General features: G+C 44.8%; 1 protein-coding gene and 1 long non-coding RNA gene across 9 annotated transcripts in view; both read right to left on the bottom strand.

The window, feature by feature from the left end:
• The window catches only part of GOLGA3 (golgin A3), a 29,622-nt gene extending 23,310 nt beyond the window's left edge, over nucleotides 1–6,312 (bottom strand). The window contains exons 1-4 of one of the 6 annotated variants that reach the window (XM_064522096.1): nucleotides 6,226–6,312; nucleotides 5,760–5,874; nucleotides 4,115–4,475; nucleotides 73–354 (exon numbers count right to left, since the gene is read on the bottom strand). In XM_064522096.1, the coding sequence (XP_064378166.1) occupies nucleotides 73–354; nucleotides 4,115–4,247 (415 nt within the window). In that variant the 5' untranslated portion in view covers nucleotides 4,248–4,475; nucleotides 5,760–5,874; nucleotides 6,226–6,312. Of the gene's footprint in view, nucleotides 1–72; nucleotides 355–4,114; nucleotides 4,476–5,587; nucleotides 5,730–5,759; nucleotides 5,875–6,225 lie in introns of those variants that run through there. The other 5 variants (XM_064522099.1, XM_064522100.1, XM_064522097.1 and 2 more) reach the window with 5 other exon arrangements.
• Nucleotides 6,313–8,061: 1,749 nt separating this feature from the next.
• LOC112987134 (uncharacterized) overlaps nucleotides 8,062–15,137 on the bottom strand; it is a 30,029-nt gene continuing 22,953 nt past the window's right edge. Inside the window, exons 3-4 of one of the 3 annotated variants that reach the window (XR_010392053.1) lie at nucleotides 11,128–12,666; nucleotides 8,062–10,746 (exon numbers count right to left, since the gene is read on the bottom strand). This is a non-coding gene — a long non-coding RNA (uncharacterized LOC112987134). Of the gene's footprint in view, nucleotides 12,667–15,137 lie in introns of all 3 variants that reach the window. The other 2 variants (XR_010392054.1, XR_003260209.2) reach the window with 2 other exon arrangements.

Below are 15,137 nucleotides of genomic sequence, written 5' to 3'. Positions count from 1 at the left end.
CAGACAGGCTCAGAGTAAAAAAGCTTTATGCAGCAAGAGAAAGCAGGGGCTCTACTGTAAACAGATGCTTACACAATTCAGTTTCTTGCATGGGAAGACTTAGTTTGAGAGACTGCAAAGCTTCTTTTCTAAGAACTATGCCCTCAGCACTAGTTCCCTGAGACTTCCTTAGGTTGCCATGGAAAGCAGCCACACCTGGGGATGACTCTCGACCCTGCAGACTGCTGGTGGGATCAAAAGATAAAGGAGAGTCGGGGAAGAGCGACTCTGGCCCATTCTGGCAGGCTTCACCTTTGCTGTTTATTTCCAGACTTCCCTCTTCATTTGGCACTTTGTTGACATTAATACTGGTAGCTGGAAAAGAAAGTCACACTGAGCTATGCTGTAAGACACCCCATTTAGCTTTGCCCCTCCACCCAAATGCTAACACAATTTCCCTTAGACTGTAAGAATATACAAACTGCTAATGATAGCCATCAGCAAAGGGAATTTTATAAGAGACTTTTAGAACGAACAGAACAAATAGCTATACTCTGCTTTACTGCAGTGCCTTCAAACAGGATCTCAAAACGTCCTCATAAAGTAACTTCAAAACCTCACATGGGTTTCTAAACCTTCTTAGATTTAGCAGCATGAAACACCGAATGCCAGTGCCATAATCTCAGCGTCACACTGAGTAGCAGCCTGCTGCAAATCAGACTCAGCAACCGAGGGGCTGGAGAGAACGATTCAGCTCTGGTTCATTTCTGGAGACTGTGGAGAACACGCTGCCGTCCCCGCTTCCAGCACCAGCCAGGCAGGGCTTCCAAACACTACACAGAACTTTAAACTTTTCAAACTGTATATTTTCAATTAAAAATACAGTAGAATATCTTACAGGAATCAAAAGAATAAATCAAAAAATAAAAAGATGATTCAAGAACCAAAGAAAAAGGTCTGCACAAAGTAGAGGTTTGGGGAAAAAAAAGAACTGAGAAACATTCAAGTAGTGAAGAGATCCTCTCAAAACTAAGTGTTTTTAATATTCATACACAGAAATCTTCTATAGCTAGGCAGCTGAATACAATGATTAAAGAAAAAAAATGATTTAGACATCAATCTATTAATACATTGCTATTAAACTGTTTTTCCATAAAATGAACCATTACAAACTTCTGACAGCAAAGCAATGGAAAAATGAAATGTATGTGGTGAGAGTGCATTAAAGTGCATCTCTGAAGTTAAATAAGCCCTATAAAAAAATTACAGGTAGGAAAGTACATCTTTCTGCATTTTTTTTTTAATTTAACAAAGCAAAAGATTTCCTTTTAGTGCTGTCAAATTACACTTCAGAATAACTTCAAGAGGAAAAGATAAGTAAATTAAATTAATTGACTAAAAAGAGATTAAATGAAATCTGGATACATGAATTAAATGAAGCACTCCAGGTAGAATATACAATAAACCATTTTTTAATGTTTCATAACTATTGTCAAGCGAAAGATAACATTTCACTGTTACAGAAAGAAAAGAATCCTTTTCTTTTTGTTTCTTAAAGAGCACTTTATTGAATTTAACTGTTTAAATAGTTCAAGTATCCATGCATACTCTTAGCGATTCAGAACTAAATTATTGGAAATATCCTGGGTTATCTTGAGCCTATTCTACAGAAAAACAGTTTACAGTATAGTTAGGCAATGAAAATACAGGTTTATATGGTTATATATAGTTTTATATGGACAAAACAGCTTACACCCAATCTCTAGATGCAAAAAGCTAAAGCACCAAGCACGCTGATCTCAATGAAACTGCATCTATTTTTGGGCTTACACCAGTAAAGGTAAAGAAAAAAAAAATCGCAACTTCTATAAACACATTTCATAGGACTGACTTCATCTGCCACCCTGCTATGACATGTTAAAAATTCCACATGTAGCTCTTTCTAACACTGAGCAGTAACTACCACTTTACGTATTTTGCATGAACATCAATATTTTAATAATCACGGCAATCAGCATCATGCCCATGTGTTACTTAAGTGTATATGGACCAATGAATATATGTAACAACGCATTTTCACTTTGAAATACCTCAGATTCCTGAACTAGAAATGCAGAACCTCATCAAATAAGGTCATAACCTCACAGTACTCAAGAGGCCCACCCTGTCCTTTTCTCCACCTTCAGCCTTTTGGTCCCACCTCTGTCCTGCATCCTCCCTTGAGCCAGCACAGGTGTCTGTACAGTGAGCCAGCAAGCAGGAATCTGAATGACCAAACTGAATATGGGCAAAAATCAGAATTTTTCAGTTTTAGGTTGCCAAAACCTAAACAAAATCAGTTCTCTAAGTTTTGAGTTAAACACTTCTGAATATCTTATTTGTCACACTGAGAACATTTCCAGGCCTTTTTAACCTGGATCAGTCAGTTCTCTGATTCAGTTTACCATCTGATCACAAAAACACTCATGCAGGCAGGAGGGAAGGGACAGGTACAACAAGGACGCAAAGGAGGAAAAGGGGGACCGTTTCTTCTAATAACTAACCAACGCAAGTCGGTGTCGAAGGCATTGTAAAACTGCAGCTTAAGCTGCCAAAAGTAAATTCAAGAGATGAGCGTTATGAATAGCCACAGGATGCCAGAAATAAGATACCTCAGGTATTCAGAAATACTGTTTCTGCCCATCTTTCTGAAACTGCAGACATTACTACACTTAAGCTTATATTTTACTTATGCTTTTTATCTTCACAACTGGGTGTTGTATACGTATATAAAAGATTCTGCAGCAAAATTCTGGAGGAATGCTTTCCTGACAACTTCCCAAGGCCACAAGGCATTTGGGGTCTAAATGCTGCCTTGTACTAAAGTAATTCAATTGCAGCAGGGTCAATAAAGCCGCAGTCTTTTTAGAACAGTGGGGGAGGAGATGCAATTAGATTGGAAATAATAGAAAGACATATTACCTATTTGTAAGCCACAATTCATTTGTTTGGAAGATGTCCAACACGGAGAAGTCAGGAAACAGTGTGATGTCTAACTTCATAAAAGATGAATGAATCATCATCATACAACTACACTTTGCCAGTATGCTACAGGGCAGCATGACAAATGCAAATAAAGCCTCAGGACTCCACTTACTTGCCTGTGAGAAGATGACAAATCTGCGGCATGTTGGGAGTGTGCAAGACCAACTTCACCACATGATCACCTCCCAGTCAACAAAGTTCCTTTTACGTCAGGAACCTGTATGATTTTGTGTATCTACACAGCCGCTACATACTCACCACGCCACTCACCTATCAACACATCCTTATAGACCTGTAGCTCACACATGGAAATTTCAATTCAACAGAAGGGAAAAGTTTTCACAATGAGAGCAGAACAGGTTTCACAGTGAAGCTATCGAACCTCCCTCTCTGGAGATTTTGAGAACTTGGGAGGACAAATCCCTGAGCAACATGATCTAACTTTTGAAGCTAGATCTGCTCTGAGCATCAGACTGGACTAGATGATCTATAGAGGTCCCTTCTGACCTTATTTATTCTATATTACTATCTACTCATATCAACACATTCTTAAGTTTACAGGAAACAGATACATGATTTTTTTTTAATTACGGAACTTGTCTATATATAAAAATTATTTTGAAATAAATTTTGCAGTATAAGCCAGCATCTCTCTTCCATAAATGGAAGCTGAGACTTTTGGGGTACATTTTAATGTTTACCTAATGGACTTATTTGGAAAATTTATTATTCCAGAATAAAAAATTCCATTCATGGACTTACTCTGAAACAACCATTTCCGAACTGCTAGTTCTAAAGATTTGCAGGTACATACGCTTGAAGACACTTTCAGACGACAGAGTAATAGGCTGAACAGCACATATATAATTGACAGCTGAGAGTATTTAAGTTAGCAGTTTGGTTTTGTTTTGAAAGAATAAAAATGAAAAACAGTTTTCCAATACACAGAGACGTAGCTTTCACTAGACTTTCTGAAAAATCTACAACGTACAGGAAACTCCTGACTGCAAAGAAAAAAAAAAAATCAACATCACCTGAACAACAAAATGGGTTACTGTAGAGAAACCCTGATAAGACTAGGAAATGATTCAGTGCATATGAAATAACTTACTGTTAATTTCATCTCTTGCAACCGGCACATGTGACTCAGCTTTATGATCCCGAAGTTCTTCAGACTTGCTAGGGGCCCCATTGCTGGTTCTGTTCTCCAACAGAACATCCTGCTGGACAGGTGAGGAGTCCATCGTAAAAACAACCCGGATCCCAGGAAAGTTATTTCTTCTAAATAATTTTCCTTCAAGTGAACTACCAAGTCCTGTTTCTCTCCATTAGCAACAAGAGCATCAAGATGTTAGACCGGTGCACAGGTCTGAGCTTTGCGGTTGTTGGCTTGCAGCAGGCAGCTGAATAATTCCACGAGGTCATGAAAATAACTCACAGCCAGATACGCAATCACCAGGGAGCAGCGTTCTCTAGAAACAAATGTAATTATTTTACAAATGTTTCTCACAGCTTTGATAACATCAGTTAAAAAACAAGTAGCAGTTACAGATAACCCACCAATCCACCAACTTCAACACCCAGAATCAGGATATGGAGTAACAGAGGCAATAAAACACAACCAAGTACCCATCTTTTGCAAATAGGAGGTGATCTATTTAACTTTTTTTTTTTTTTTTTTTGGTAACATTGACACATCAGTGTAGTGATACCACAAGACAACTGATTTAAGACCACTGTCCTTTTTAATGGACTCATGTCTCTTCAGCCTCAGCTTTAGCAAACTAGAAAGCATCCTGCTCTGCAAATTACAGCCTGGACTTTCATACTGTATTTTTCTTTTCAAGGACCTATTGCCATATAAGTTTCAATGACTTCAGTTACAATGTAGTAGGGAATTCAGACTTTATTATTTAAATGACATCACTACTGTTCACTTGTCTCCAAAGCAAACAACATATATCGCTTTACAGAGCCTGAACTACTAATTACAGCACATGTTGGCAGCCAAATGTGACCCAGCTGCAACTCAACACTGGTCTTCTCTCATGGCGCATCAAGGGGAGGATTTCCAAAGGCAGTTTATAGAATTCGCAACGATTCTCCAGGCATCCAGAACTTAGATTCAGGCATAGATCTGGTCAGCTGATACAATCAGACATGAAGCTATTACAGTCATTTCAGTTAAATTTAAGTTTCGTTCAAATAGTTACTGACAACTGGTTAATACAAATTGAACTTAGAAGACTATAAAATGTTATGGATACCAATTTACTAAAAAAAAAAAAAAATCAAAAATCCCCAGTTAAAAAAAAAGAAAAACACACACTCCAGTGGGAATTTCGAGTCAGGGGTACTTCAGTTGTTTTTACATGCCGCACTGACCGGCACGGAGGTGAGCAACGAAGGACTGAACACAAGAAGCTAAAACCTGAAGCAAAATCTAAAACAGCCATCTGCACTATGCAGAAACACAAATATACCTTCACAATAATCTGTTATTGATTTTAAAACCTTTTCTGTGTAATAAAAGATATAATAAAGCATCTAGAAGAAGAGCCATCGTATCATATAGGTACCACACCTGAACAAGTCGCAAGGAGGAACCGCAGACAAAAGGCAAGCAGCATTCAGAGACTGCTTACATCCCGGCAAAATCCAACTAACATTAGATGATTCGCTCGTGATTCCTAGCCGAGAGCAGTACCTGCTTCCCTCTTACAACAGCACTAATTTTAGAAGTCATTTTAAAATACCTTTTTTTATAATCAGGTCCGCGAAGAATGGCTTTGTCCTGCACAAACCATCCCCAAACGTTAAAAGGTTTGCATATTTTGGCTTCCACGTCCCGCTGGATAGCTCGTTTTTTATCTATACACATAGATAAATACAGACAAGTCACGGGAGCCGCACGGGAACCTCGCACCGAAAGGAGCGGCAGGAAAACACGCGATTTTGTTTAAAACACTAGTAACGAGAGGGGGAGCAGAGCCCGGTCCCGGCGGGCAGCGCCGCTCGAGGAGCCCGGGCCCCGCGGCGGCTCCGGGCCGGGGCAGCACCGGGCCGGGCGCAGGCCCAGCACCGCCGGGCCGGGCCGGGCGCAGGCCCCGCGCCAACAGGCCGCAGCCCGCGAGCCGGCGCCCCCCGCGCCTCGGCGCCCCCCGCCGCCGCCGCCGCGCTGCCCCCCGCGCCCCGTCCGCCCGCCGGCCAGACCCCGCAGACCTGCAGCCGCCGCCTGGCGCCGCGCTCCTGCCCGAGACGTGGCGCTGCCTCCGCGGGAAGGGGAGGGGCGGGGCGGGGGGGGGGCGGGCGGTGCAACGCGCTTCTCCCTCCCCAGCTGGCCCTGGCGCCGCCGCCCCGGCCCCGCGCCGCCCCGCAGCGCTCCCCTCCCCTCCCCTCCCCTCCCCTCGCCTCCCCTCACGACCGCGCACCTCGGCGGGGCTGCGCGGCGGCCGGGCGGAGCCCAACAGGAGGCCGCTGCCGCCGGGCCCGCTGCAGAGGCGGCGGCTTTTCCAGACGGACCCTTCCGGCAGCGGGCGGGGAGCGGCCTTCCCCGCCGCCGCCGCCCGGCCCGGCCCGGCCTGACCCGGGGGCCCTGAGGGGCGGCGCGGCCGGGGCGGAGCGAGCCGAGGGGAGCCCCCGGGGCACCGGCCCCCTCGGCCCCGGGAGCGGCGGCAGCTGCTCTACGCGCCGCAACGATATCCGCGCCTACAGCCCGCGCCCTCGCTGTGGCCGTGGTCCCCTGCCCCTGCAGAACTTGCTTTGCGGTACGGGGAGAGCCGCCCGCCCGGGAGAGGTTTTGAATTTTGGGGCGCTTTCCAGCTTTGACCCCTGCCAAGAGCGGCGTTAACCCGGGGTTTGTTTGGGTGCCGCTTAGGGCACCTTTGAATTCGTTCTCCGAACGAGTCCATCGTTGTTCAGAAGTCTGCACTCTGCGGCGTCGCCCCGAGACTGACCGTGCCCCACCGCGGCCTCCGTGCTCCGGCTCCGCCAGACCTGGCGAGCAGCGGGCGCAGAGACACCGCGTGCGGCCCCGGCCTGCGTCTGGGGCGCTGCTCCCCGTGGGAGGACAAAACCGGTGGCGTCGGAGCTCCTCTGAGACAATCACGTTCGGAAACAATACCTACCAAGTGCCATCTTTCCGAACGTAGTGGGGATCCAGGCAGATGTTGGGTCCGTGCTGGCGCCTTGTGCCTCCGTTTCCAGCAGTCCAGTATCAAAAGTCAGTGAGGGATCTCAGCTGTTTGTGGGTATTTTTTCATACCTACGGTATTCCATGAAAACAGCCCCAAACCCTACATCGCTGTGTACGTTTTCTTTGCTTTCTGTGTTGTTCCATTCCTGGCAGGTCGTTGGTGCATGCTGTGTTTTGCAGGGAGTCATCTTACCCTAAGGAGTAAACTCCTAAAAGGAGTTAAACTGCTTGTTCTGTCAGTCTCAACAGAAGGACGATTATTTCCACCAATTTCGGCCCATTCCCTACTACGACACTAATGCAGGCACCGTTGCCCCCAGCCCTGCAGTATACTTGCATTAACTTCTCACACACTAGCAACGCTGAGCACATCCGGATCATTCGTGTTCATGCATAAGCATTAGCATTTGCTGGATTAGAGTCTAGGTGGTTCAATAAAATGTCTTGCGTATCATTGAAGTGGTAAAGAGAGGGCAAGTCGCTGTGTTTGCTGTATTCCTGATGACCAACTTGCTAAGCTTTCAAGGTCCCATCAATGGGTTCACTTATTCCTGAGAAATTTTTCCTCAGTCCATTATATCTCTTTAATCAGACACCTTTTCTAACAGCTAATTTACACTCCTCCTTTATTTCATATCATTACTACTAGCTATGTCCTTATAAGTGATCTTTTTCCTTTTTTTACTCTTAAAATATTTTCAAATACTGATATTCCAGCAAGATGCCATATACATATATTTGGCTTCCTTTACCTTTTCCTCTTAAACCAATCCTTGAACTTTTCAGCATCTTTCTAGCACTGGGTGTCTCAGAAGTACCGTGGGATATTGGGAACTGTCTCACCAGAGAGGTATTTCCTAGGACTGTTTCCTCTTACATTTACTTTGGTGTTCTTTGCTTTTCTACATTTTTTTTCCATTAATATTATAGCCTGGGATTATTTCGGGGATGCTGGAGAGTTTATTGGTTAGGTAGATTTTTGCTCCTATGACTAAGCTTGCTAGACTGTCCGTATGGACCAGGAGCCTGGATTAGTAAATATGGACAGAAAAACAGGTATCTTTGTAAAAGGTCACATCACTGTCCATTTTCTCTGAATGTTTTAATTTTCATAATGAAATAAGTGCCTTCCAACATCATGCTGTAACCCTAAATATAATTGCCATATAAAAAGTCAGCTTTTCTAGGTATGACAATTCTTTTTTCTTTTATTAACCTGCCCAAATTATCCTTAGTATGAACAAGAATCCATTGAGGCATTTCTCTGTGAGGATGTAAGACTGTTTGATAAACCAAAGTCAAGAAGATAGTTAAGCCTAAACAATCAGCGAGTCTAAATTGTGTAAAGAAATCAATTGCAAACCTGTTAACCAAGCTTCTGATACATTGCTAATGATAGTGGCTGGGTGTTTTCCCGTAAACATTATGTAGAGGTAACCCCCAGGGCATGATTTGGAAGAGAATATTACTTTACAAACTAGTTCAGGAAGAAGACTATTTGCAAAATAGGAAAGCATGGGTCTGAGAGAAGCTGTCAAACAAGATGACCAAAGACAGGGAGTCAATGAGCGTGATGGAAAAGGGCTGTGAAGTCTGTGCACCAGCAGAATTTTGTTAGAGAAATTACTGAATGATAGGACCTGGCTAATAAAAGTACAGAACACCTTTTACTGTTGACAAACACAAATACAGTCTCTGTAAAAGATCAATATGAATCTGTGTCTAAACGAAGGATATTTGAGTGCAGAGTCTAGCAGCCTTTTTCCGGGTTGCTTTGTTCTGGAGCAGGAGAAGAATGGTAGAGTTTATAGAAACTTCTGTTTCACACAGATTATCATTAGTTTTCTGGTCAGCAGAAAGAGGAAATGATGGACGCAGCAGATGTCATAAAACAACTCCCTCTCAAATCTGAGTCGTTATTTTGTGATAATGCAGCACTGCAGTTTGAAGATACCTGATTATACAATATCTTTTCTTTAAAAATTTGCTTCACATTTCCATGAAATACATGACAGATAAATAAAGACCGCAGAAGTGCACAGTTCAGTTATCTGATCCAGATGCCTATATAACGGCGAAATCTCAAGCTGTAATGCAGTACCCAATATGAACTGAAGTTTGTCCTTCCTTCTTGATTGGGTGTAGATGTTTGGCACTGAGCTTGTAAACCACACGTGGAATATATATGACTCTGCGCTGAAAGTGGCCTTCACAAGATGCGTCTTTGCTGAGATTTGAGAGGAATCCTTGAGAACTTGAGTGTAGATAAGTGCGTTTCAAACTCTTTAGTAGTCACCTTCACTGGATGCTCTTCCACAAAGGATGTCAAGGACAATATGGTGAGGAAAACTTGAATGTCTAGTCCTCATTCATTCTTTTCGTTAGCTTTTCTTGTAAGAATGTACAAAGTAGGACTTTTGCCTCTTTCAGAGAACTCAAATTAAGAACTGATGAGTCACTAACGTAGCTTTTCGCTTTGAATATTTATCTATGTTTGCTTCTTGACTCTGATCCCATCTCTCTAAGACAATTTATTGCTTGGGTAAAGCTCGCTCAAAGTATCTCTGATTTTACTTGTGAGTCTGCCACATGACAGCAAGAACCTCTGCTGCAGGAATAACCACTGGTTTAGAGACTGCTGCCCAGGGAGCACAGCTCGGGGTGCACAACAGCACGGAGGTGCCTGAAACAGAGAGGATCCTTCCCACCAAAACATACCCATCATCAGCAACACAGGTTGTAGCAACAGACTGTCATGTTAGTTGTTTAAAAAGCTAGGAAAATTGTCAAACACTAACACAAATGAGGCAGTTAAGTGTAGAGGTTCCTGTAAATTTGCAGCAGACTTGTTTGTGTAAGCTGCTCGTCTCTGTCTCCAGCAGAGAAAGAGCCAGCGGCGTATCCCCCCATCTATTCAAGTTCCTCTCTCAGAGCTCTGTTTTATTCCGCAAATATAAAAATCAAAAGGTAACACAACTACTCCCTTAACTAAAGCCAGCTGCGGCATTCTTTCATGCAGCTCCCAGACCACATGCCAGGGCTGTCAGGCTGCCTTCTCCCCAGCTACGCACTCTCTGACCTTAATAGGAATTGTCCTTTTCGGGAACCCACAAGGCCTGGCCCCTAAAAGGGGACGGCCACTTTATTTATCTGTGCTCTGGCAAAAAAATTTATACAACACCAAATTAAAGAGCTGAGCTACCAGTACTGACAAGAGAGAGGATCTGAAATGATCCCTGTAGGCAAAGTTCAAGATGGAAATTGCAGTCTTCTGTCTAGATTTCACTCAGATCTCCTCAGGCAGAGCAAGTCATCACGCAGGGCCTCTGAGGTTCGCAGGAGGAAATCAAGATTCTGCAGGAGTCCCCTACTGAAGAACATGGGCTGAACTCACGTCACTTCTGTAATATCCAGATAGTCATCTGGTGGCAGATGATGCTGACATGTAACTATACTTAGCCACACGGGAGCTCCCCTTTTCCTCTCCAGGAAACTGAAGTAACATTTACCTTTCTGGCAGAGTTGCAGTGAGGCAGAATTGCATCTATCTGTACGGCCACAAAGGACTCGGTTATTATACATTCCCATAACCCCTTATAACATTGTCGTAAGTGAACAGCGTGTTTTAACAGGTAGCTAACAATTTCTTCTGTTCATATGATCTATTCAAAATAACCAATGCATGCTCAGTCTGAAAACCTGAATCAGAGACTTAATTCATTTCAGAAATTAATATGATTAAGTTTGAATATAAAAATTTTCTGCTGTGAACAGAAAACATTTCTTCTCAACTGAGCAGGGAAAATGAAATTAGCAGTGGATGACAGTCCATTTGCTGAGTTACCTAACCATCAGGGTATTTTTGTAACTCAGTGCAGTAACCTCAGCTGAAAACATCGCTCCTTTACTTACTGTTTCCCTTCCCTCACCTTTTCTTATGGCGCTGGCTGAGCGGAGAACTGGACCTCTCAGCGGTTCTGTGACATTCGGCAAGTCTATCCACGTGGATCTGCAGAATTTCAGCCTATTTCCATAATCATAAAGAAAGTAAGCATTCCTGAGGAAAGGGTCTCGTATATAACAGTGTGCTCTGTGTGTCTGTGTGTCCATACCCGCATTAGCGAAAGAGGAAGAGCGGGCAGGAGAGGAAGGCTCCACACCGCAGAGGCAGCGGGTGGCGCTCTGTGCACGGCGCAAGGACCGTGCCAGCCGCTTTCCAGCTGCAGCTATCACAGCTGCAGGCGTGGTTTTCTAAATACTTCTTTAGCAGAGAGCTTGTTCTCTAACCACTGACACCACCATGTTCCAGGTCCTGGTGCTTATTGCGTGGTTTTCTGCCTACATATTCCTATTATTTGGTGTCACTCAGTCTGCAAAAACTTTATTAAAAAAGAAACCTGTCCTAGCCACATACAAATAGTTCTATTACTGGCAGACGGCAATCAGGCGCAGGCATCCGGCGCCCCTCTCACAGCCACCCCCGGGAAAAAATACATTTGTTCTAAATACAGACAATGGAACTAGAATTCAAGTCTACAGAAATGTGTTTTATTAAAGACTTTACCTTTATATTTTTAAAACATTTATACCCCGTTCTATCTGAACAGTTTTTAGTGTGTCTAGTTTAGCATGGACAAGTATTTAAAGTGCTACTTTCCTGATTCATTTCTATAAACAGGGGCGCCACTCAGATGTAACTGTGGTGTCCGATACAATGGCATGGATTTAATCAACCTCTGGTCTACATAAAAAAAGGCTGGGAAAGTATAAAAAGCAGCTCTGCGCCACTAGAAGGTTTTCAGATGAGAACTCTTGCTTACAGAGGATAAACTAAAGATTTAAGGCCTTGTAACTGGAAGTATCTTGCCAATGCCCTCCTCCTGTTTAAAGCTGGATTTGGTTTGGCCACACCAGGTGTTTTGAAGAGCAGAAACTAAGAGCTGCATTAATTTCTGTGCAACATTCCCCCATAGTCTCTCTGGGCTTGGAGGGGTAGTTTCAGGACCAAGGTGCCTGACATATTTAAGGAAGTAAATTCAGAAAGTTCTCTCTCCATGTGTCAGTGTTTCTGGGGCAAGAAGGGAGGGACAGAAATTACTGGGTTTTTAGTAGGTTTAAGCTTAGCTTTCCCACAATAAATGATTTTTGCTGTCAGCCTGCAAGTAAGTTTCTACTTCTTTTATTTTTCCTGGAACTGACTTTCCCAGCCTGGGGCTACTGGCCAAGAAAGTGCTGCCATTACACTCCGAAGTGCTACCCACTAACTCCCTAAATTTCACTGTTCCACTGAAATGAAGCGCTTGCTTCAGGAGTGCAAAAGCCCCCCAAATGGCACAGTACATGCACCAAGAAGGCCTTACCAAAGGAGCATGGACCCCTTCAACTTGAGTCTTAATTCCAGATGTTAAGTCATGGCCAAGCCATAGCGAAGAAGTGTTGCGCACTCAGGTCTTGCTAGCACAGGGCTGCTGAGATAAGAGAGCACAGACTTACCGACAGCAATCACAAGGCTCCAAGAAGAGAGTAAGCACGAGCAGGAGAAACCAGCCTATATTTGTGCCCGTGGTACACGCTCAAGGGCTACAGCCTGGAAGTGCAGCAGAACCCACAGCAGCCTATTTGCCTTGAAAGGATTACGGGTGCCTGCACTCAGATGACCCCTGGAAAGGAATCCAACTAACAGGGATGTAAGGTCCTTAAAAAGAGAGCTGTGCTGCTAGACATGGGCATGTTCTCTCTCTTTCCTTTAGACATTTTATATTATTATTTCAGTCCTGTCCACAAGATGAAAAATCACTTTTTGAATACCCTTTTTGGCTAGACAGTCCTTGACTTAAGTCCTCAAAAACTATACATTAACATGAGGAAGCAGCAGGCGGAATCTCTGTATTTACTTCTGTCACACTGAGCCTTGCGTGGGGGAAAGAAAAAGTAGATTTCTTATTTCGGGGATTTTTCAAAGCTTAACATGCATTTATGGTGATATTGCCCTGAGATTTAACTGCGAGTTTTAAAAGAAGCAATGCACTACAGCCCTGTGCTATGAAGACCAGATTGCCCTTCAGGCAGAAGTTTTCTGCTGGGAGAAATCCCTGCCATCGTAGAAAAACCCTCCTGCCAGAGATGCCAAATGTCCTGGGTTATGTGTTTATTCAGACCAGGTATAATGTGGTTATATGTGCTTTTTCACCTGATAGGTAACTCAAAGAAATGTTACACAGGAGGAACAAAATGTAAATTTGCACATGAGCAACAACAGTAAATGACTGACAAGATCATAGCCTAGGAACACCATTTTCAGAGAATTTGCCCTGGAACTAAAAGGGTGAAATATGAACTGGCCACACAGAGACTCATTTGCATTTGGTGCCTTCAGTGCAAGTAGGATGAGCAACCCAATTAAGCTACCAAGGTGATCCTAACGTACCCTTCCATGCGATGTTTCCAGCAAATGCAAATTTCTCCAGGGAGGTAGCATGGTCCAAGAGAGGAGAGAACTGTCCTGTCCCTGATTCCTCCCGAGCCTTGGGCTAATCATGTCCTTTTTTTTCTAGGTGTCCCTCGTTTGTACAATAGGTGATAACAGGCAGCTTCAGCTCTGAGGCACTAAAAGGATTCTGTGGGTCTTATCTCTTTCACCTGTTTCAGAGCTAAGCATTATTTTTTACAGACAGGACATCAAATCCACAGAGCAGGTGAATAGCCCTGGATTACACATTGGCTCAGCGTCGGGGTGAACTGAATGCAAGAGTGACGCCTCGGGGCCCGTGCCTAGCCTCTGATGTTTCCATTGCAAGGTGTAAATTCAATAAATTAGTTCGGATTTACACAGTGAAGAGACGACAATATGTAAAGTCAAATACGAAGTACATTCATGCATTTATGCCAAAAATCCCTTGGATTTCTTAGACATAACTCCTCCAACTTGATGCTTATTGTATGCACCCTCCTGGACACCAGCTAAAGGTATTATCCAGGCATTTTCCCTTGATTCCATCGTCCTCTGAAAACCAGGGTAACCTCTGCTCTTTGGGAAAGAGCAATTCAGGAATTGCCATGCCAGAGCAGCCCAACAGCTGGGCTAGTCCATCGTCCCTTTTCCAGTAACCAGTAGCACTGGAATCTCCTGGGAGTGGTGTAAGAAACCCTGTAACAACCTGCCAATGGGCAGAAGACGTCCCTCAAATGCCACACAGTTAGAGCTGGGTTTCTGAGGGCTCCATGTGCCCCTTACTGTGAGGGGGTAAGAGCTACAAAAAGGTAGCTCCAATCGGAGAACCACAGTCCTTCTACTTCTAAAGTAAATTATTGCAATTCCTACAGAAGACGAGAATTAACTACAGATAACAAATCATGTTACTGCCACCTGCCAGGACAGAATTGCTTTTTGTTGCTGGGACTGTGGGGCTGCCCGACACTCACTGCGGTGCGTCGCTGCAACCGGACAGGGTGCAAGAGAGATTCTGCACCTGGAAAACCAGAAACGAGGAGTCTCCCCTGCCCTCCCGGCTCCCCAGACGGGATCCCTATGATCAGATCCAGCGGCCGCTGCTCCCTGACTGCTGGTTTTTGTGCAGCTCCCGCTCTCTGGCTCCCCAGGACGCATCGCTGTGCTCCCCCGCTGCCCTTTGCTCCGCGCTCAGCCGAAGCTGGGGTGATTTTTCCTCCTGGGCAAGATCCGAGCCCTCTTCCCCCTCTCGCTCCCTCTGATGATTCCCCACCACCCTTCACGGGGCTCCGGCGCAGAGCCTGGGCCGGCTACGCTGCCCGGGGCTGCCGGCTCCTGCGGCGCCAGCGCGGCCGCCCCTGCCCTGCGGCCCCGCGCCCCGGGCAGGCGGGGAAGCCTTTCCCCGGGAGGGGGCTCAAGCCGGCCGCCCGGGCGCCCGAGCCCCGAGGGGACGAAGCCGCAGCGCCCTGCCGGCACCGCAGCCCTCCGCTC

The sequence above is a fragment of the Dromaius novaehollandiae genome, chromosome 17 (assembly GCF_036370855.1).
Source record: "Dromaius novaehollandiae isolate bDroNov1 chromosome 17, bDroNov1.hap1, whole genome shotgun sequence".
NCBI lineage: Eukaryota > Metazoa > Chordata > Aves > Casuariiformes > Dromaiidae > Dromaius > Dromaius novaehollandiae.
This window is presented reverse-complemented; position numbering and strand designations above follow the sequence as displayed.